Source organism: Salminus brasiliensis, chromosome 2, assembly GCF_030463535.1.
Source record: "Salminus brasiliensis chromosome 2, fSalBra1.hap2, whole genome shotgun sequence".
Lineage (NCBI taxonomy): Eukaryota > Metazoa > Chordata > Actinopteri > Characiformes > Bryconidae > Salminus > Salminus brasiliensis.
The window spans coordinates 45411961-45433901 of record NC_132879.1 but is presented as its reverse complement, the minus strand read 5'-3'; the positions used below and the strand labels follow the sequence as shown (position 1 = coordinate 45433901).

Below are 21941 nucleotides of genomic sequence, written 5' to 3'. Positions count from 1 at the left end.
CCACCAACTGTGGACAGCTTCTTACGCCCCAGATCTGCTACAGGCAACCTACTTACTATTTATTCACCTGAGATCTCTGTGAGAATGCTCAGCGTGTTGCACTGTGCTTTGTCCAGCACACCAGCAGAGCCAACAAAACAAAGGGCCTCTTCACACAGGCTTCCTCCATAAACCGATATCAGCTCGTGGACAGTGATGCGTGTGTGCCCAACTGCTTTGTGTATGTAACATAGATATGCAGTTTATTTGCCCGTTTGTGCTGTTCCAGTGTTAATTGGTACTGTAATAGTGTGCAGTAGCTGTTGCTGGGAGATAAACTAGAGGGAGCTGGGATACCATTGCCTTTAAAGCACAGGGTGTCTGGAAAATGCCATAAGGCGAGGTCATCCCAATCAATGCAATATTAATTAGTGGTTTTGTGTGTGTGCATGCAGGCCAGCATCCATGCACGTGCCTCCTGGCTGTGTTTTGGCAAAGACCTGGAGATGCGATATGCATTTTGAGACAGGGGTTCCGATTCCGTATATTGTGATACTGTCAGCAAGGACATAGATTGTGAATATATATATATATATATATATATATATATATATATATATATATATATATATATATATATATATATATATATATATATACATTAATAATCAATACTGTGTTTCAGAGAATTGATATGCAAAATTTTGATATCCATGCTTTCCTACACCCCTACTCCACACATCTACACTTACAAACACGCTTCTCTATGGATCCAAAGCTGTTTCTTCTATGGCATCATTCAAAGAAGCATTTGTAGTACCATTTCTTTAAGAGTGTACCATAGCCAGACCATGTGATGTTCTTCACAAGTACAGAACTGACTCTTCCTTCTTGTGTGTGTCTGTCTTTTCAGAGCGTTCCTGTTCGAAGAACGGTACATAATGATGGCAAGGAGAGAAAAGAGGGTGCAGAAGGGGAGGAGAAGAGCTCGGACGAAGGCTTCATGGGGATGACTCCGCTGCTGCAAGCCCACCACGCCATGGAAAAGATGGAGGAGTTTGTGCACAAGGTTTGTCAGCATGTCACACAAAAAAACACAGCATGCTTGTTAAAGGCTTTGCATGCACATACAGTATGCTACACTCTTCTCAACAGCTGAGGCCTTGTTAACATGCAGGCTGCTCTCTGAACAAGCCCAAGTGTGCTTCTCACTTTTAAGCGTGTTTTATAAACAAACACACATGCACTACTCCACTGCAGGGAGCCCAAATGGCACACTCATAACTACAGATACTAAGACCTCATCACAAGCATGCATCGAAGCCATATATCAGTTGCAGCCAGACAGCTGGAGCTGGAGTCTACCAGCATGGAGAGCAGGCTTTAAACCCTAGCCAACAAAGACTCGTCTCTCGTCTGCAAGCGCCTCACGGTTCTATCGATAGGCGAGCTGTAGGGAGGGACTTTTCCTTCTGCTTTGTGCTTGTGAAAAGCTTCCTCTTTTTTTCAGACTTTTCCCCTCGTCTGAAGGAAAAGTGATTCGGCGTTAAAAGCAAACTCTTTGGGGAAGATTCACTCCGTGCCATCTGAACTCTGGTCTATTAAAGACTATACTGTTGAGACATGCGCCTGTGAGAAACCCGGTTTCCAGCGAGCCAGCGCTTGTGCTCAAATTGCTCTCCGCAGGCCTTCAATTACCACATTAATCACTCCCGATGATGACTCACACTTGTTCAGCAACTTCTGTGCTTTCCTTTTTCTGATAACTATAAAAAAAAAAAAGAAAGAAAATCATGTCACTGTGGCACACTGTGCTAGACAAAAATGATATATACTAAGAGGTCCGCCATGGTATGACATGGCGAGCTTTTTTTTTTTTTTTTTTTTAAACTTAGGTAGTGGAGAGCAAGGCACAACCTATACAATTTTTTTTATATATATAAAAGCAACCAGCATAGTCCCCTTTAAACCGATTCTTCTGCTTACTGTGACCTTGTTGATAAACGGTAGATGCTGGAAACAAAGTAGGACAATTCCACAGTAAGTGTAAGTGTGTACAAACATTACCCAACTTGCCTCCAAGCTACAACCGGGCTAGTTTTGAGAGTCTGTACAAAGTGGTTAATTTATACATGCACAATTGGTTCCCTACAGTTCTGTGTTGTTTGAGATAAATGAGCTTTCCAACATAAAACCATGCATATATAATTAGTGAAAACCGGCTCTGTCGAACGTGGTACATTTATTTTCGATGAAGTAGAAAATCTAATATCAAGACAATTAATGCAAATTCTTATATTTGTGTTTTCATCCATAGTACCACTCCAGAGTAAACAGCCTGCCTCTGCAATGTGCAGTGACTCTGCGCTCACGTATACTCAATCAAGACCAAATCACGTCCTGCTGTGATCACCAGTAGTGAACTTAATAGGGTGTGCTCTGTTGTAATGCTCTTTAGAACATTGCTATGGAGCTTCAGAATTACAAGCAGTGTGTGTTTAAAACCCTGGAAATATATTGCGAAGATTGCGATGAGTCTATGGGTAAACATGTCCTAAAAAAAAAATTAATACTTTTTTTTTTTTATTTGGACTTTCCTGATTGTTTTTCTTGGCTTAGTTGTAACACTGCATAGCAGCTAACCCCAAAGTGTGGGGGCTGTACCTTTTGCCTGGTCAGCTTTCCCTGCAAAATAGCAGAGGAGTATTATATTACAGCCGCCATTAGGGAGAAAATATTTAATTATTATTATTTTTTTATTTTTTTTATCTTAACTTTTTTAAAGTACAAAAAAAAACATTTGAAAATGTATTTATTTATTTATTGGGCCTTAAAAACCACCAACACTCAAGCCAGTAAAATATGCCTGGTGTAGATCCTTAATAACTTCAGTGACCTTTTTAGAACACATTTAGTGCAGAGATATTGAGTTGGGTGGACAATATGGTCAAAATATTATGATATGTAAAGACATTTTCATGAAACGTTCATAATTTTTGTTTTTTGATGATAAAATTGATCACAATATGATAATATCACCATATTTCCCACCTTCAATTTAGAACTACTAAAACTTCAGACTTTAACATCAGTGAGCTGTTGAAGTTCAGAAGTACCATTTACCACCTTTTCCCTACTTCTTCAGGTCAGCAGACTGTGGAACATATTGCAGATTTGTTCAACTTTTGCACACAAAGAAACTTTTTGTCCTCACCCTTTCACATGCTGCCAGAGACTTGTATCAATTTTGCTGTTAATCTCAAAGAAACCAAACAACATGGGGCACTGGCTGTTATTGGTCGGTCACTGAACATTCAGACCGGTGTTCCCATAAGAGAACATTCTGTTTTTATGGATATGTTCAGGGGAGAAGAGAAGCGGAACGCTTTCTTGGTGCAGTTTACAGCATGTGAGGCTGATTGTACTCTTTATTCTGTGAGAATTCACGCCAGCTTATGCAGAGAACAGCCTGTTCATTAAGAATTGCCTATGGTTTGTAAGATATTTAAAGTTTGCCAAGGCCTTCACACTGATTACTGCAGCATACATATCCCTCTCGTTTCCACTCTTCAATTCCCTCACTCACTCACTTATTGTTCTTTATTTGTTCCTTTATTTCTTGTCTTACACTGATCAGTCATAACATTAACACCATCTCCTTGCTTGTTGATCATATTGGTTCCACTGACCACTGTATCTTACTTGTTTCAGGTCATGGTACTATTCTGCACTGGAAATGACCTTTTTCTGTTTTTTCTTTGACCAAGATGTGGGAGGGCAGATGGCGTGTCATTCCTCACGACGTGCTGCCGGACTGGCTGAAGGACAACGATTTCCTCTTGCACGGGCACAGGCCACCAATGCCCTCATTCAGAGCGTGCTTCAAGAGCATCTTCAGAATCCACACAGAAACGGGCAACATCTGGACCCACCTGCTGGGTAAGACACATGTGCATAGCCCTGAACACAGTACACCTTACCTTGCAGATTTTGGACATGTTCTGACTCTTAAGTACGTGAAGCACCAGGACTTGGTGGTGGCATAGTGGCCCAGCTGTTTAACGTCCCACTCTAGAGTAAACAGCCTTCCTCTGCAGGATGCAGTGACTTGCTCTCACGTACACTCAATCAAGACACAAAGCTGCGTCTTCGCTGTAATCACCAGTAATGAATTTAATGGGGCGTGCTGTGTTGTGATGCTCTTTGGGACATTGTTGTGGAGCTTGACAATTAAAAGCTCTGTTTACATACAGAGGATGACCATTAAACAGCAGTGTGTGTTTAAAACCCTGGAAACGAGAAAGGATATGTGAAATTCTCGTCACGCTCACTGGCTTTAGAATTTGTGCTGTTTGTGAATCATGTGATATTTTGATAGACGTTTTCAGGACTTAAGGCTAACCCAGATTTGTTTTTATTTAATTTGAACAGACAGTCATGCAAGTTACAGTTTGTTTTCCTTATAGTCCCCCTTAAGGTAGTACAACTATAGTTAAAACAGCCTATAGTGCGTGTTAAGCAGTAAAGTGTAAATGTTAGCATGTTTAATTTGTTTACACACATGCACACCTAAAACCGCTGACACGCCATCCTCGTCAAATCCGCCATGATTTCATGAGTTGAAATAATATATTAAAAGTCAAAAGTATTCATATCTGTGTCACTTGAGGCACAGCTGCCATCTAGTGGACGATAGAGAGATTAGATAGATAATGTATTATCATGGCATCATGCAGATATTGATCTACACTTTGCGCTTCAAAAGTCCTTTAGTTAATCACATACACTGTGTGACAAAAGTATTGGGACACATGCTAATTCATTGTTTCTTCTATAATCAAGGGGGTTTAAAAAAAAGTTTACAGTTTATCCTGCTTTTGTTGGCGTAACTGTCTGTACTGTACAAGGATGGCTTTTGACTAGATTTTGGAACACTGCTGTGAGGATCTGGTTGCATTCAATGACAAAAGCTTTAGTGAGGTCAGGATATTGGATGGTCTCCACCCCACCTCCCCAACTCATCCCAAAAGTATAGGATGGAGCAGCATCCATCATTCCAGAGAACACAGTTGCACTGCTCCACAGCTCAATGCTGGGGGGCTTTATACCCCTCTAGCCCACGCCTGGCATTAGGCATGGTGCCAATAGGTTCTTATTTATCTGCTCCAGAGAGTTCCTGTTCTATTAGTAAAACAGGGATTAGACGAGCTGTCTGTGTCTGTGTGTATTTACACATCTGTGTCAGCAATGGCTGCAACCTTAAAAAGTATCTAAATGTATTCATTAGAAGGGGTGTCTACAGACATTTAGACATAGTAGTAGTGTAGCTGCAACAAAACTGTGATGACCAAATGTTCATCTGTCTCCGTGACACTTAAAGGCTGATCTAATTTAGATACAAATGTCATGAGCCGTGTTTACACTCTAAAGGTAGTGGGAAGTATGTCTTTATTTATTCATCCAAGCCAGACACTCGTCGATCACTATAGTGACTGATCTTCTATTCATTCAGCAACTCAATACTCTCCATAAGCACTCTAAACATTGCCTGCACACAATTGCCATTACTCACATGCACACAAAATCAATGAATCAATTCTCACAGCCACACACCACTCAAAATGTGTTTGTTCGGTCTTCCCTCACTCACTCACTCCTAACCTTGCTTTCTTTTTGTGTTTTAGGATGCCTGTTCTTTCTGTGTCTGGGCATAGTTTACATGTTCAGACCCAACATGTCGTTCGTGGCGCCGTTTCAGGAGAAGATCGTGATTGGCATGTTCTTCCTGGGAGCAATCCTCTGCCTGTCTTTCTCTTGGCTGTTCCACACCGTGTACTGCCATTCAGAGGGCGTCTCCCGTATATTCTCAAAGTTAGTATCCACTGTATATTTTGCAGCCACACACACAAAGACGCCCTCGCTCTAAGCGAATTCCATTTAAGCTGAATCAAATTCGGAACCGTTCGCAGTATCTTTGGAAAAACGTGTAACGTCTGTATAAAATGTAAAACAGTTAAAGGAACTCTGTTGTACACTGTGTATGGGAACCGTTTTGCAATGATTGTGGAATGAACTTCTTAGTACAATCTCCTGAGCATTGTATCTTCGGTCTTGTCCCTAAAATGTGGTCATTAAGAAGATACAAATTAGTATCTAGTATAAAACTAGTGAAATATTGTGTTTATTACATGCAAAAAGGTTTCATTGCCATACACTGGAAGAGTGTATCTCACCCAGTCTTGACCTCTTCATCACGTCGTCATGTTTAGCCATTATGCCATGTGCAATATATGAAATCCAGCAGTTTAACTAGCCCTATTTTATTTATTTTTTTTAAATGCATAAATGTATTCTTTTTATAATGGTGGAGAAACAGAACATGACCTTCATAGCCTGCCTCTCTGTTTTGCTTTAGGTTGGACTACTCTGGTATAGCGTTCCTGATCATGGGTAGTTTTGTCCCTTGGCTCTACTATTCCTTCTACTGCTCCCCTCAGCCCTGCTTCATCTACCTAATAGTAGTGTGTGTCCTGGGCCTCGCAGCCATCACAGTTTCACAGTGTGACTTCTTTGCCACGCCACAGTATCGAGGAGTCAGGGCGGGTAAGCTCTCTGATTTCTATAACTATGTTCTAAAACTTTTGTTTTAGAATCTGTGATCTACTCTTAGGACAGCAGAATCTCCTTTAGTTTAGTCTCAGATGATCTGTCTGTCGGGTTAAGCTTGTCTGTGGATAAAGCATTGACTTGTCTTTAGTCATAGACCAATACCATAGGTCAGCTGTGAGAGAGTGCATGACTCTAATTTCTGATCTTTGCTGTGTATTTAAGGTGTGTTTGTAGGTCTGGGGTTGAGTGGAGTAGTTCCTACCCTGCACTTTGTGATCACTGAGGGCTTCCTGAGGGCCACCACCATGGGCCAGATGGGCTGGCTCCTCCTCATGGCTGCTCTCTACATCACCGGGGCCTGCCTTTACGCCGCACGCATTCCAGAGAGATTCTTTCCTGGCAAATGTGACATTTGGGTGAGTGCACATAGACTCGATGATACATGGCTTACAAAGTAATCCAAACAGTACAGAGGCGTAGCAGCAGGATTTTTTTCCAAATGTCATTAATGAGAGTTAGGTTAAGTAATTATAACCGCTAATCCTGTCAAAATGAAGAGGCCTAATGACTTTCAGCTTGTTAATTATGAAGGTAGAAGAAATGGCTGCTAACAAATCTGTTGTTAATAAATGACTCTGTATCTCCTGCTCTGCTGCAGGCTGGTAAACAGTAGAATGTGTGTCTGTATGATATACATACATACATACATACTTGTATATTTATATACTACCTCTCCTTGTCTTGGGCCTAGCCTTATAGATGGCCTTATGTTAAAATAAAATGACAAAAGTATGTAGTAAATATGGGCCTCTAATTGCCATATATTAAACCAGAAAATATAATTTAAACGTGGGCTTATATTGCCTTAAAAACTGTATAAAGGTGTAGACTATAAAATGGGGTTTATGTGGCTGTATATTAAAACTATAAAATGGGAATTATATGGCTGTATATTAAAACTGGCTATAAGTACTAATATGGCCATATATATAAAATGTACATTAGTATTTACTATAATGTGGGCCTTATATGACCTCATATAAAAACTGGATAAAGGTGTAGACTGTAATTGTGGTTTCATATGAATTATATAAAAATATAGTGGGATTTCATCTTGTTCCTGTTCTCCTGTTCCACAGTTTCACTCGCACCAGCTGTTCCATATCTTGGTGGTAGCAGGGGCCTTTGTGCATTTCCACGGCGTGTCCAACCTTCAGGAGTTCCGTTACACGGCTGGAGGAGGCTGTGCAGAAGAAGGCGCCCTGTGAGCTTGCGCCGCAGTGCCAACGCGCACCAGTGGGGGGGAACAAGAGACTCCCCTCCCTTACCACCACCACCGCCAGTAACAACTCTGCCCTTCTCGCCTGCCTCGCTCAAGCACAGAGGGCAACACTGAAGGACAAGGTTTTCACCATTTTCTCTATGGTTTCCGTTTGTGTCATTTGCTTTGATTTTCTGTTCGTTTTTCCTTATTTCTTCTCTCTTTATTTTCCCACATCTTTAAATAAAATGCATCACATGATTCAGTGGACACAGGTTGAGGATAGATAGGCAGAAATATTGAAACACAGTTTCCTTCTTAAGATTTGTAAAGAGACACTTTGGTTTGATCACATGCTGTTTGAATTAACTTGCAAAAGAAAGAAAAAAAGACCATAGGGGTTGAAGGCAGTTGTGAGGGCTTTTTTCCAGTTTAAAGGTGCATATGGTTGTAACTGTTATAAAAAGGTTTTTTTCCTCATGTAAATAAGATTTCTAAATTTGGGTTATATAGATTTATACAAACATAAAAAAAAAACAAAAAAATAAATAATTATATAATAGTATTGATAAAGAGCAAAGGATTGTGGGTCTGCTTAATAAGACCTTGTTGGGAAAATAAAGAACAAGGGGGGAAAATAAGAGAAAAAGTAAGCAGAAAATCTTGAGAGGAAACAGGGTTTGGAGTGGATTGAGCGACCTAAGGTTAGGTTCCTCAAACACAATGTAGCCTGAACTACATATATTGCTCCATACAGTGTTTGCAGTGTCACATGGAGGTGCACGGCAAGGGCTTTTTTTTGTTTGTTTGTTTGTTTTTCTTTACCGGAACATCAGAGAACCTTGTATGAGTGATTCAACTACCATGCTGGTAATGCGATGATGCTTCTGGGGAACACACTCTGGATTGTAGTATAGATCTAGGTCTCTGGATCAGCTGCTAACAGAAAAGGCCTCATTCCGCTAGTCTCCACAGGAGTAGCCATTGGCAGGGCGAGCCACTGGCAGAGTGTTTCTGGCAAAGCCATAGGCCGGAGTTCAGAGGCCGGGTTCACAGGAACAAAGGCCAGGACACAGACTCACTACACAGGCCTTAAGATATATCCATTCTGGCTCACTTTCTTACCTCTTACGTTTTCATTAACATGTACTCCCTACATGCAAGGGGTTCCGGCCTTCCTGTTTTTAACCATGGAAAAGCCGGCCCTTCTGTTTGATTCTGGCATTCAGATTTGAAGACTAGTCTCATAATCTGTGTTTTGCTTCATGATCTACAGTATACATCAATGCTTTAGTTTGTTTTTGTTTGTTTTCTTTAGCCGTTTGATTATTCTGTTGATTTTTAAACTTCAGATTGCTTTGTTCTTTTCATCACCTTGCTCTCACAGTGCTAAAAAAAAGGACTATTAGGTTGTTTGTTTCAGTGTGGCTTTCACTGGCTGCCTCCCTCTTCCTGACAAGGTGAACACAGAGGACATTTGGGTCGAATTTTACAGATCCATTAAACTGGCACTGTGGTTAGCGATTACTAGGCATCACCAAACATGAGACTCTTGCCACAGCTTGGGTGGATAGGGACCTGTTTATGGAACCTCGCCCTGTACCGGTCACACAAACATGAACTCTGGGTAATGTGGGTTTTCTGTCTGCAGGGGAATTAAAATAAAAAATAAAAAAAACTTTGGCAGGGCAACCCACTTTGGGATGGGGCGGGTGTCTTTATGATGATGTTTTATAAGATCAAAGGCCATAAGGGGACATGGTGAGCAGTAGACTGCCATATCCGCTCCTCCTCTTGTTTGTTACACATCCAAACATTTTAAAATCCCCTTTGGTTCCCCAACCTGCATTTCAGGCTCTGTTCGAGAGTGGGGGGGGGCTGAAATGTACTCCTCAGATGCAAAAGAGTAAAGAGCAAGACATTCAAAGTTGAAAAACTCGGGGATCGGCTTCGCACACTCTTCAGCGTCACTTCTTCATCAGAGACACGAGTGTCTTCTTTGTGACGTCCTCTAGTCCTCATGCTGACTACACCAGCAGACTGGTCACGTCCACAGCTCTGGGCCCCAATTTGTACCACCACCACCAGGCCTTGATCCACTGCGTAATAAGTCGAATTTGTTTCGAGGGGGTTTATTTCTTTTGTTTTGTTGTTGTTGTTGTTGTTCTTCTTTTAAGATTAATTTATTATTGATGTGTGAGAGGTGCATACTATTTGTCGTTGAAGCACACGTTATGAGTGTCTGCAGTAGAACCTTTATATCTGCTGTTGTTCTAATAAAAGGTTTTTGAATTCTCATTTTCTCAAGTTCCCTGTGTGGATTTTGTTTTCCTTTTCTTCCTCAGATGGCATGAATGCATTCCTGAATTTCTACAGTGACATATGTTCAGTAAATTATTATATAAGGTATCATGCACTAGGTAATGCAAGCTAATTGGTTGAGAAGCATTATAACAGTGTTATATTGTGATAACAGCAGAGAGGGTTTAAGGCCTGCAAAGCGGCAGAGGGAGCCTGCGAGCGAGTCCTTAATAAATGTGGGTAAATAGAGAGAAACTAAAATCTTCAAGGGCCCTATTTTAGCAATCTTTAGGCAAGATGCCAACCATGCACCACACAGCTTGATTTAGGGTCAGTGTCTGTGTGTCTTTGCTGTCAGAACAACAAGAAAAGTAGGCTTCCATGGCTCAAAACGCACAAAAGTTATTTATTAGGTCTATTCATTAATCATAGGTGTGTTTTGGGTGGAATGTGCAATTAACCAACCAGCGTGTCTCTGGAAGCCAGAGAGCCAGATGCGGTCTATAGAGGATTGCTATTTCAATAGTGTAAAGTAGGGTGTGTACACGTTGGGCACGCGCCTGTGTTGATACACTGCCATGACAGCAATGAACGTCTGACTGTTTATGTCTGCCTAGGTTGTTTTCAGTCAGTGGTGCACCAGTGTTTTCCGCCAAGATAGCAATACAACCAGAAATTTACCTGAACAACACATACTTTCGAGACCACTACACCGATTGGCGTAGATAAATCTGCAAGCCCCATTGCTATTTAAGACGCAGGTGGAAGGGCCTAAAAATGACTGTTGTCGAGGGATGAGATAACATAGAGCTATCTCACAGAGACAGTTGGCTAACTGAGAAGAGTTTGTTGACCAGGTTGAATTAAATTAAATATTAATAAGTAAATATTTTTGGTTGTTTTTGACCCTGTTGCTGTTTAAACAGTGCAGGCGGAAGGCGTGAAAATAGACTGGTGGTGTAAGATAGCAATGAGCATCGCGACCAGGGTGAGCAGGGTCTAAGATAGGGCCCAAAACGTTAAAATAGTCTACTACTTGTACAGGATTTTTCTCTAATTTTGGAAAGTAGAATTATGTATTTCACTAAAAAAAGAAAAGCAAAGAACACATACTTGGGTTATTTCATTTTTCTACAGCAAACGTGTTTTGGCATTTTGGGCTGACTCTATAACTGGTCTTATACCTGCAGTTGTAAAGCTTTTTTTTTTAAAGTGTCCGCAGTGTTGAAGCATTTGATGAAGTTGTTTTTTTTTTAGTTCATTATAAAAATTATTAAACACTTAAGAAGAAACTATGATGTTGCTGAAATGCTCCATAATAACCTATTCCTGGTGAGTGGGCTCGCTCAGGAGCGCCCTCTGGTGTCTGACAAACCCGGTGGACATTCTTAAGCGGTAACTCTCCTCTACCAGCTCTCTGATAACAAACACTGCATCACTCCGCTGAACGCCGTCGCTATAAAGAATAGGAAATACAATAACAAAAACAAACGGACCAGAAATAAATCTGGAGAGGGAAATGCAGACTGAGTGGAGCTCGTTACTGTGATCTAACGAGAGCTGACTGATAAGGAGCTGTAATTTGGCGGAAGGATATGCTAATGCTAGACATACTAATTGCTCCGTTTACGGTGAAATGCGACACAGCCTCATTAAATTACATTATTTTACCATAACGAAGTTGCTCACGTTTCATAAAAAAAAATGCAAATCTATTGAACATGTACGCTTCTACACACTTTATAAGACACTTTCCGAATTTCTCCGAAGAAAAATCGCCAAAAAAAATATATATATATAAAAAAAATCAGGAACAGCCGAATAAGCCCTGAGGACCTATTTTCCAAATTTGCATGTGATGAAGTTAAAAATGTAACTGTTTACAACACGAATCCCTGATCACACGTATCCAGATATTTCTATCCCCGTCCACACAGTTGAGGTGAAAACGCTTGCATGTGTGGCAGCACACAGGGCTCCCATCCAGAGAGACACCTAAACACCACGGAGGAAGAAAACTGAGCTTTGGTCCCAAATTACACACTAGTCCCTCTTTAGTGTAGAGTACGAGTCATCAGATTGTGTATTTATAACAGAACAGTGTCTACATACTGCTGTCTGCGTGTAGACACACTTTTAGCACTACTGTAGTTCACTATGTAGGGAGGAGGCATTCACGGTTCACAGTTATCCGGATACTTTTCACCTCCAGTTCACATGAAAATGCCACTTTTGGTCACTAAAAACTGAGCTTTTCCAAAACGCTCCTCAATGTGGAGATTTCTGAAGACCGTTCTTGTGACGGGAGGCTGGACACGCAGAGGATGGGGGGCAGGGGTTAAGAGGATGGAGGCATTTTATATAAATAAGTAACAAACACTTCATTTCTTTAGCACACAAACCTGTAATCCACTCCAATTAATAATCTTCTAAGTGGTCATATTAAAGCTATAACATTGGCTAAAAACATCTCTGATTTTGAAAACGTTTTTTTTTTATTGTAATATATATTTTGTTATTTCTGCTTCATCATTAAATAGACATTAAAATATTAAAATACATTAAAAATCTTAATGTCTTTTTTTGTGTTCACATGTTAACCCTGTTATGGGTTATAGGGGTTAAGTGAATATCTTGCAATGAATCACATCATTGGTCCCCAAGTAAATAAGTGTACAAAATAAATGTATAATTTTTGTTGTTGTTGTTTATTTATTTTATTTTATTTTATTTTTTAAGGCTAAGCAATTTAAAACCCAACATTGGGGCTTGAAATGTAGCATTCAGCAATGTAGCAGTAAATAGAATTTTTTTTATAAACATTAAAAACAAGCTTTTAACTAAATTTCAAAACATATGAAACTATTGAAATAGAAACAATCAAGAAATTGTAAAAATCTAAATATTAAATTGGGGAAAAGACCTAGAAGTGCTTAAACTTCAGCAACTTTGCTCCACTTTCCCAAAGGCTGTGATTGTGCAAAAGCTTTGAAGAAACTAGATATTTGGTATAAAATAAATACTTCAAATGATAATGGGTGTCCTTAAGATGATTTTTAAAAATCACAACTTATATAAAATTTATTTCTGTTTCTTTTTGCTTGATCACAATTCCTTCTGCCCAAGAAAATATTCTTTAACTACACCACCTGCCTAATATTGAGTTGATCTTGAGTAGACCATTAGAGACATGGACTCCACAAGACCTCTGAAGGCATCCTTTGGTATCTAGCACCAAGACATTAGCGGCAGAAACTTTAAGCCCTGTAAGTTGTAAGGTGGAGCCTCCATGGATCAGTTCAACGAGCCTTAGGTGCCTGCGTCCCTGTCATCAGTTCACCAGCTGTCCTAAAAATAAAAATCTCCCCACCCCCTTGACAGATGCCACTGTAGATGAAGAGAATCAAGGTTTCATTTTACCTGTCAGTGGTCCTAATGTAATGGCTGATCTTTGTGTGCGTTTATATGTAGGTAGATAGATAGATAGATAGATAGATAGAGAAATAGATAAATCTGTATTTTTTATAGACAAAAATGATTCATAAATAAAATTCTGATGTGCTAAAATGTGACTTGGAGCAGCTCTACTACAAACAGTTCCAAGCGAGTGTGTTTGAGGTGTGATCGTTCAGTGAGGTGACAATATTACAGCATTTAATTATGCAAATATGACTTTTATTTGAAACAAATGGGCAAATCATTAAATGTACAAGTATACAGTCTATAAACAAAATTGTTTGGGCCGTGCTGATTAAATATCATAATCATCTCACTAATATTACTTCATAATTTACTTTCTTAACACAGTCCCAAAAGCATGGGACACACAACTGTCTGCAACAAGGCCCAGCTCATGTTCCTGTGGGCTGCTTAAGAAGTCCAGCAGAGAAATAGAATCTGACATAATGGTCAGAAATTCCTCTTTGTCTCAGAGACACAAGATTCCTAGTCTTGTCCTTCATCCTTGAAATGCACAGTTACAACCTTATACAAGAACCACTCGAGTAACATTGCAGCATTGTAGGACATTTTGATAGGCTACACACTTCAGGTAAGTTCCCTCTTTACTTTAAGCCATGCAGGTCTACAGTATTGTTCATAATTTGATTTGAAAAAAGTGACTACATGTCCCTAATGAACATACAGAGCAGAAAATCTATGTTGGGAAAAGAATAAGCGCTGTGTAAACCATGGGAAATCAGTTGGTCACTTGTACCACTGCTCCTTCAACTCATGTAGTGTCCACATGAGGCTCAGCCTCACTATCAGACTCCTCCTCCTCCTCTTGCTGACCCTTTTTCTGCAATGAAGAGAAAAGTATGATGGAAAGGTCATTCACTGAAGAACAGCCTGTTTTTTATGTACAATTAGATGGAATAATGCTGCGTTCATGTCCAAGTGTTTTGTTGTTGAAGCAACATGAAAAATGGCGGCTGATATAACTTGCACAACAATAGCAGAGTAGTTAATTTGCTATAGATAGAAAACTAAACATTGTTGTATATCAAGTTAAATGCACACAAATTACAGATTAAAATAATCTGATTAAACAACTATTAACAGCAGCAGCACTGTTAAAAAGAGATGTGGTGTTCATGTGCAACGTCCAAGTCAGGAACTCACATTTACCATAATTCTGATAGCATGTTAACACAGCATGACTAGAAAAACACCAAGACAAGAGAGATGGAATTTGGCCTCCACTTTTAACCCATCCGTGCAGTGAACACACACACACACAAAAGATCAAACACTACCACACATGCCAAGAGCGGTGGGCAGCCATTGCTGCATCACCGAGCAGAGAGGGTTAAGGGGCCTTGCTCAAGGAGCTTGTTGAGCCCGGGTGTCGAACCCACAACCCTGTCATCAATAACCCGGTCATCAATACGTGTCATAGATAGGTTATTTGTGTGGCAGTGAGAATGGCCAAAATAAAGAAATAAATTTTGGTTCCAATTTGGGCCATGTTGTTTTTGAAGTCTGACACATATCCGACACACAGCAATGCCAGTCAGTCTGACAAGTCAGATCAGGACTTTTACGTCAATCCAACTCGACATTTCTTATAAACGCATGCAGAGGAAAGAGGAAAATGGGTGAGGGAGGGAGGTTTTCAGTGGAGGAATAATAGATAGAAATATATTTAACTATATAAAAAGAGCATCTTCACTGGCGAAGACCAAAACTTCATGTGCAGAATTGCCTTTTTGTACATGTAAGTCATCTTGTGCTGTTGCCACCTGTTTTCCTTTCTCCTGCTTTCAGTCTCACTCACCAATTTGAGGAAATCAATCAGCTTATATGAGTCTTCTCCAGTGGACAGATCCAAGAAGTCTCGTGGGATTCTGTAGGACAAACACGGACTTGGCTGGACAGTCACTTCACTGGTGGTGTACCGGAAAGCGGGACCATCCTGAGATCATACAATTCACCCTCAGAACATGCTCAACAACCTCATTCTGTACACTATAGAACTATGCTTTAACAACAAATTTCACATAGATTCCATTTTTGATTTTCTTTCCATCCAAGTCATCCCAAAACACACTGATGTTGATGTTTCCTTTTCTCAGTATGCGCTTTTTGATCACCCACAGATATACCTACACAATGTGACGTAGTTGTGTTCAGCGCGTGCATGATAAGGTTGATGTGCAGGTAACTAGTTAAATAGGTATCTTGTACCTGTAGTGCTTCTGTGTCACTTGCTGTAAGGTTGTTTCCAGATGTTAGCTCCTCCCAGGTGAAGAGCAGAGAGTCTGTAACCTCACCAAATGGGTTAAAGTCAATCAGCCACACACGCCCCTGTAAGAAGAAACACAAGCACAGCAAGACTTTCCTCAACTGTCCAGCACACAATAAGACAGACAATTGTGATTCATATTTTATGACAAATGCATTTATGTTTTGGTCCTCACCATGCTGTCTCTGTAAACATCCAGGACAACTGCAAAATAATTGGGGAAAAAACAAAAAAAAAAACAAAAAACAAAAAAACATTACTACTTTTGCAAAACTTGCCAAACATTTTCATGATTTGCCCATTCCCCATCTCTAATCCAACAAAGGTAACTCACAGTCCTCGTCAGGAAACTGGTGCTGAATGTGGTCCCTGAAGAACTGCAGTATGGAGGATGAAATACTTGCTTCTTGTTTGGAGATGTGCTGGTAATGTTGGGTGTAGTCTCTCTGAGAGATGCCTATGAACAATAGCAAACCACAGATACAGCTCAGCATGAGTACATCCATATGGCTAAGAAGATTTTACATAGTTATCGTAGAAATGGTTCCAATACTGAGATCAGTAGTGCTATTAGAACTCTGAAAGCACACCCAGATCATTCTGACGCTTTCTTTTAACAGACTAATCAAGAAGCTCTGAAGTTAACATGGCTACAGAATCACTCAGTCTACTGCACTGCCAGTCTAAGAGAGCACAGTTGGCAATGAGTAGATCACACCCTCTCCCCTTATTATTCTTAAGCGGTGTTTGTCAGCACAGGTGTGTGTCAGCTGGTGCGACAGAGCTGGGGACCCTTTTCTTTAGAGCATGTTGGCTGCTCTGCAATGTTACACTGACAGTTCGAAAAAACTGACTTACACTACATCATACAGCATTGTACAATGCACATGCACAAATTTGAAAATGGTGTAAAAGGTTTCTTGTTCTTGTTGACAGTGGGCGTCTTTCGCTTTTTTGCTACACTGCCCCTACAATATCTTGTGGTATTGCTCCATTCCATTCAGATCTGTAAGCTTTCAGAGAACGTGCACAAATACAGACTAAATGAGCACGAATAGAAGGCTCCATCCACATCTGTATTTAACCATTAAGCATAAATGAGCCTTAAGCGTATATGAACTCTAGGCTAACAAATTAGCTTCTGGCTACCGCTTTATAATAAACCTTACATTCATCAGCATTCACTAGAGCTAGCAGGTTTTCCGCTAGTGGGCTGGGTGTATGTTCATTTTGGGGGCATAAATATAAGGTGTCAAAAGTTGTAATACAGTAAAACAGTGTTGGGGTTTTGGAATTGGTCAGTCTTGATTTTTTGATTTTTTTGTTAATAAAGAGACAGCAGTGTTTAAGGTTTCCATGTACAGACCTTTCATCACTCAAGGTAAATACAGCTTTCCATTCTAGGGCACCATTAAAATCATGGGACAAAAAAAAAAAAAAAAAAAAAAAAAAAAAAAAAAAAAAAAATATATATATATATATATATATATATATATATATATATATATATATATAGATATAGATATAGATATAGTGTAGACCTCCTACCAATAAGCTTGTTCTCCTTCACAAAGCAGCGGAACTCCCCTCCTGGAATAAGCTCGCTCCATTTTCTTAGCACCAGCTAGAAAAGAGTGGACAAAAGTTACTCCAATTGTCCAGAGTCCAGTGGAGGAAAAAAAATGATTCTACAAACATGGCCAAAATGATGGAAATGCTTATACAAAATATGCATGTTGAAATTGTGTACTTGCATATAGAGTTAAATACATGACTAACATTCATACAAGTATTGCAACCCAAGCCAACCATTACAATGGCTTCTATAGGTTTGTGGATCTCCCTCACCCAATAACAACCCAGATAAATATTTACAACATTCTTCAGCATAATTATGAAGGGAAGAATATCTCTGTCAGCAGTTCTATTATCATATTTATTTCCTTGCCATGGCTTATCACCAGAATGCAGTCAATAAAAAAAGATTATTTGTTGCAAGATGTCATGAAAGTAAATACAGTCCTGCAATTAAAATCATTGAGTCACATTTTTATAGAACAGGGCGTCTCAAACTCTTTCAGTATGCTCTATTCTCTTACAGATCCCCTAAAGCGATCAATCCATGAATGTTTGGACTTTAGAGTCCACAATTGCCAGCAACTGAGTCACTTCTTTGTGCATTTCAGGAACAGTGCACCTTTGACTTAAAATTCTGCCTTTCAGAAACTAGTAGAAGACATCCTTGCGTTTACTCTATACTCTTCTCTAATAACCTGTGTCAGCACTAATACGATTTAAGAGCTCCATTCACAAACATTGCAACGAAACTTTCCACAACTTGTTTATGTACTTATTAAAAGTATCTACTGGCCTCTAGTGGACACCACACACATTGCAGTCCTATTACAATTGTAAATAAAAGCTGCTGTGAGATGGTAACCTTATGTGTATTACCACAACCCACAATCATGTGATTAATAACTCAGCACTCTATTTTGATATGGCAGTGTAGCCTCACTGGTTATAGTCCTAGTTTGGAATTTTTGGCATTGGTAATTAATTTAAAGGTTAATGTAACTAATAGACCATGTAGTTATCACACACAACCATAGACCCTGGACCCCAAGGGTTTTAACCTATACACCTCAGGACTATGAAGAACCTGACTATGCTTTAGTGGATACTACTGAGAAAACAATTCCACAATGTGCATGTGTGTGAGCTGCACCTCATAGTTTATGACAGGGTCTGGGGAGTCATCGCTGCAGTGGAGAAACCTGTCAAAGAAAGGAGAAATGTAGTTAGCATCACAAGTGTTAATGAACCACTGTACACAATGGCAAGGATTACAGCATTGCCTTGTCCAGTTCATGTAGAGAAGTACTGCCAATAGTATAGGACTCTCTGGAGCAAATGGGCTAGTGGGGTATAAAGCCCACCAGCCCAGAATTGAACATTGGGATTTTGGAGCTCCATCTAATACTATTATGATGAGTTGGGGGAATTGGGGATGAGGTGGGCGGTCACCAGCCTTCTCTGGACAATAGAGACAACAAACGCAGGATAATTTTTTAATAGCCTTATAGTGTAGGTTGCTAAGCCGCAGAAAGACCCTGGCTTTGTTCACTTACGGCTGTGTGAGGTCATGCGTGATGAAGTCTGAACTTTTAAAAAGAAGGAAGATGTCACTGAGACTCTGACACTGCAAAGAGCTGTTCAAGGCAATCCAGTTGGCATCCTACAGGAGTGAACGAGGACAGAGAGACATAAGGGTTATCTGCTTTATTATGGTCTGCGGTAACGCAGTGAAAAAATGAAAATGCTTTGTTAAAATGATGGTATGATCTGCTCACCCGTGGTGCACTCCAGTTCAGTTTGGGAAAGATGCGTCCACCCAGTGTGTTTATTGCTTCCTGCACCTTTATGGTAAATTCTGGGAATTCTGGTGCCTGTGAAAAGGCAAAGAAAACCACTTAGTAAGTACTAGGAGAGATAATGCTTAGTAAACTATATATACACACACACACACACACACACACACACACACACACACACACACACACACACACACACACACACACACACACACACCACAAAACAACAGATCTGTCTTTTCCAACGTTTAAACAGAAGACTAGGCCTGTGTGTTTTTTGTTAAAGCAACATGATGCAAGAATTGATGTCCTGCTCTTGGGCTCCCCCAACAGCCAGGATATATTCATGCTTTACACATGCATTTGTTGACAGAACTGCAGAACTGTATGCATTTGAGAGATACAGAACTGGCATCGGAAGTTAAAGAATTAGGTGGACTGAGTAATACAACAAGATTTAACACAAAGATGACTTGGGTTACTTAAAGTCATGTCATTCTTGCAAGCGTTGTCCCACTCTTCTCCAAGCTTCATAGCGAAGCATAGCAGTATGCTGAGCCCGGTGTGGCAGCAATAGCAGCCTCATTCTCCCCGTTACAGGTGAGTGGAGCATTAACATTATTTTGAGGCTGTTATTTCAAGGTGAAAATGCTGTGTTGCTTTAAGCCTGGCATGATACAGAGCTCAGTCCTGGATAATGGGGTGGCAGGGTAACACTTACCGTGGCAACTGTAGTTGTCTCATCATCAGACCACTGAAAAAGGAGAAAGAATTCATGCCACTGGAAAAAATAAACTGAGCTAAGCAAAACCTTAATATTTTTTCTACTCTACAGTCAGAAATTAGCAAGTAACAAGCTAGTTATTTGTTCCAATAACATAGTTCTGCTCATTTCCCCCAACTCTGTCAAGGTTTTTACTTGTGTGGCTGTAAAGACGACTACTTAAATACATCGCCCTTTTCTAAATGAAAAGTAATTCTGCAATATCTTTCAATTTACATCAGTGCTCATGAAAAATGTCCATTCTTGGGGGATAAAAACTAATTCCATTCATATTAAGATAGCAATTTAATTAAAAACCTTTGTTGTACAATAATGCTTCTGATGATGTAAACAGTTTTAAGTTACACATACATTTAGCACACATAACTGCCTGCTGAATTTGTTGTTTTAATGATTCACAAAAACAAATGTATGTGCATTTATGCACCTATCCTGCCTACAGCAGCTTAACTCTCTAAGCTGCTTTTTGAATAATATGCAAAACAGAACAGCCAATGAGAACGATTATTTACATTTATTAATCTTAAAGCAACAGGCATCTCAATTCTAATGTTTTTTTTAATTTTGTGAAAACCCACTGAGTACCCTTGGCAAAAATAATTAGTTATGGGCATCTGAATAATTAGATAAGATAAGATAGTCCTTTATTAGTCCCGCAGTGGGGAAATTCTCAACCTTTACCTGAATATCTTCTTCTTCTTCAGAGTCACTGTTGTTGGTCTGTGAACACTGATTGTTGTTCTCACAACTGCAAATTAGATCAAAAGGTTAAATAAAGATAACAGTACAAGGACAATGTCATTTAAATGGATAAAGCTCCTTATGAAGGCAGTATGTGCTTATTTGCTTAGTAAACCACTAATATTACAATAAATACAAATTATTTATTAGAAAAAGTAAAAGATACAAAAAAGTAGTGGTTGTACATCGATGTGCTCTTTTCATGAGAGTCTATGATTATTTACATTAATTATTATCCAATACCTGGTTCAACAAATCAGTGTATAAGAATGTCTGATCTTGTAAGCTGGTTTTGGAATTGGGGGACTTTCTTTAAAATGAGAGGTTACAGTAACAGTGTCTGTCGTCCTAGTGTGATGTGAAGTTCTTGCATGCAAAAACACTCTTACTGCTGAAACAAATGCTTTTAAGTAATGAGCTAAAAGGTGTCTAACACTTCTGCACTCTTCAGTACTCTAGCTATATACACACACACACACACACACACACACAGCACGTACAGCAAGAAAACCTGAGCTTGACGTATGTTGACATGTGTGGACTACAGTGTAACAGGTTGCACAACAGATCAATGAATAAACTCCACACTAACAGCATGATCTCGAAAGCACTCACCTTCCAGAAACCACAAGAGTCCCGTCATCCAAGAGATAGTCAATTACATTCTGGGGAAGAGGGAGAATCAGGCTAGAAAACACACAAAACAGTACATTAGAGCCTGCTTTACATGTCAGGCATATTGCTTGGTATGCAAGTGCGACACTATCATCAGACCCCAGACTTTTATTCAGCACTTCCACTCATAAACTCAAACCCACGCATCTCACCGGCGCGTGCTAAGGAGGCTAGCTAAGTTTAACTAAGCCTTTCCTTTTTTTCTTCTTCCAGAAAAAACAACTAAGCTAATCTACATAGCGTTAGCAACAATCACAACAAAAAGACCTTACCTTTTAATGGTGTGCTTCTTAAATAAAGGGTACCAAACAGAGAACTGGCTATTTACAACCTGCTCTTTCTTCATGCTGCTAACGGCTACACAAACGGGTTAACGTGTGCACCGTTAAAGCGGGTCTAGCAGTCCCAAATCAATCGTTCCTATATTTCTATTATTAATATTTAAAAAGCACGTAAGCTATACGTACGGGT

At 39.7% G+C, this 21941-nt stretch overlaps 2 protein-coding genes across 2 annotated transcripts in view; one reads left to right on the top strand and one right to left on the bottom strand.

Moving 5' to 3' along the window:
* The window catches only part of adipor2 (adiponectin receptor 2), a 36540-nt gene extending 26389 nt beyond the window's left edge, over nt 1-10151 (top strand). Inside the window, exons 3-8 of the mRNA XM_072672909.1 lie at nt 893-1048; nt 3747-3918; nt 5664-5850; nt 6395-6582; nt 6811-7004; nt 7728-10151. Of these exons, the coding sequence (XP_072529010.1) occupies nt 893-1048; nt 3747-3918; nt 5664-5850; nt 6395-6582; nt 6811-7004; nt 7728-7856 (1026 nt within the window). The 3' untranslated portion in view covers nt 7857-10151. The remainder of the gene's footprint in view (nt 1-892; nt 1049-3746; nt 3919-5663; nt 5851-6394; nt 6583-6810; nt 7005-7727) is intronic.
* Nucleotides 10152-13803: 3652 nt separating this feature from the next.
* On the bottom strand, nt 13804-21868 carry cdc123 (cell division cycle 123 homolog (S. cerevisiae)). Its single transcript, XM_072673914.1, has 13 exons — nt 21743-21868; nt 21411-21482; nt 20736-20802; nt 19992-20024; nt 19250-19345; nt 19028-19134; nt 18625-18673; nt 17445-17520; nt 16231-16353; nt 16072-16100; nt 15839-15958; nt 15429-15566; nt 13804-14450 (listed from the first exon to the last, which is right to left on the bottom strand). Exons 1-13 carry the CDS (start codon nt 21814-21816, stop codon nt 14382-14384), a joined length of 1053 nt encoding a protein of 350 aa, XP_072530015.1. The 5' UTR covers nt 21817-21868; the 3' UTR covers nt 13804-14381.
* Between the last annotated feature and the right edge of the window lie 73 nt (nt 21869-21941).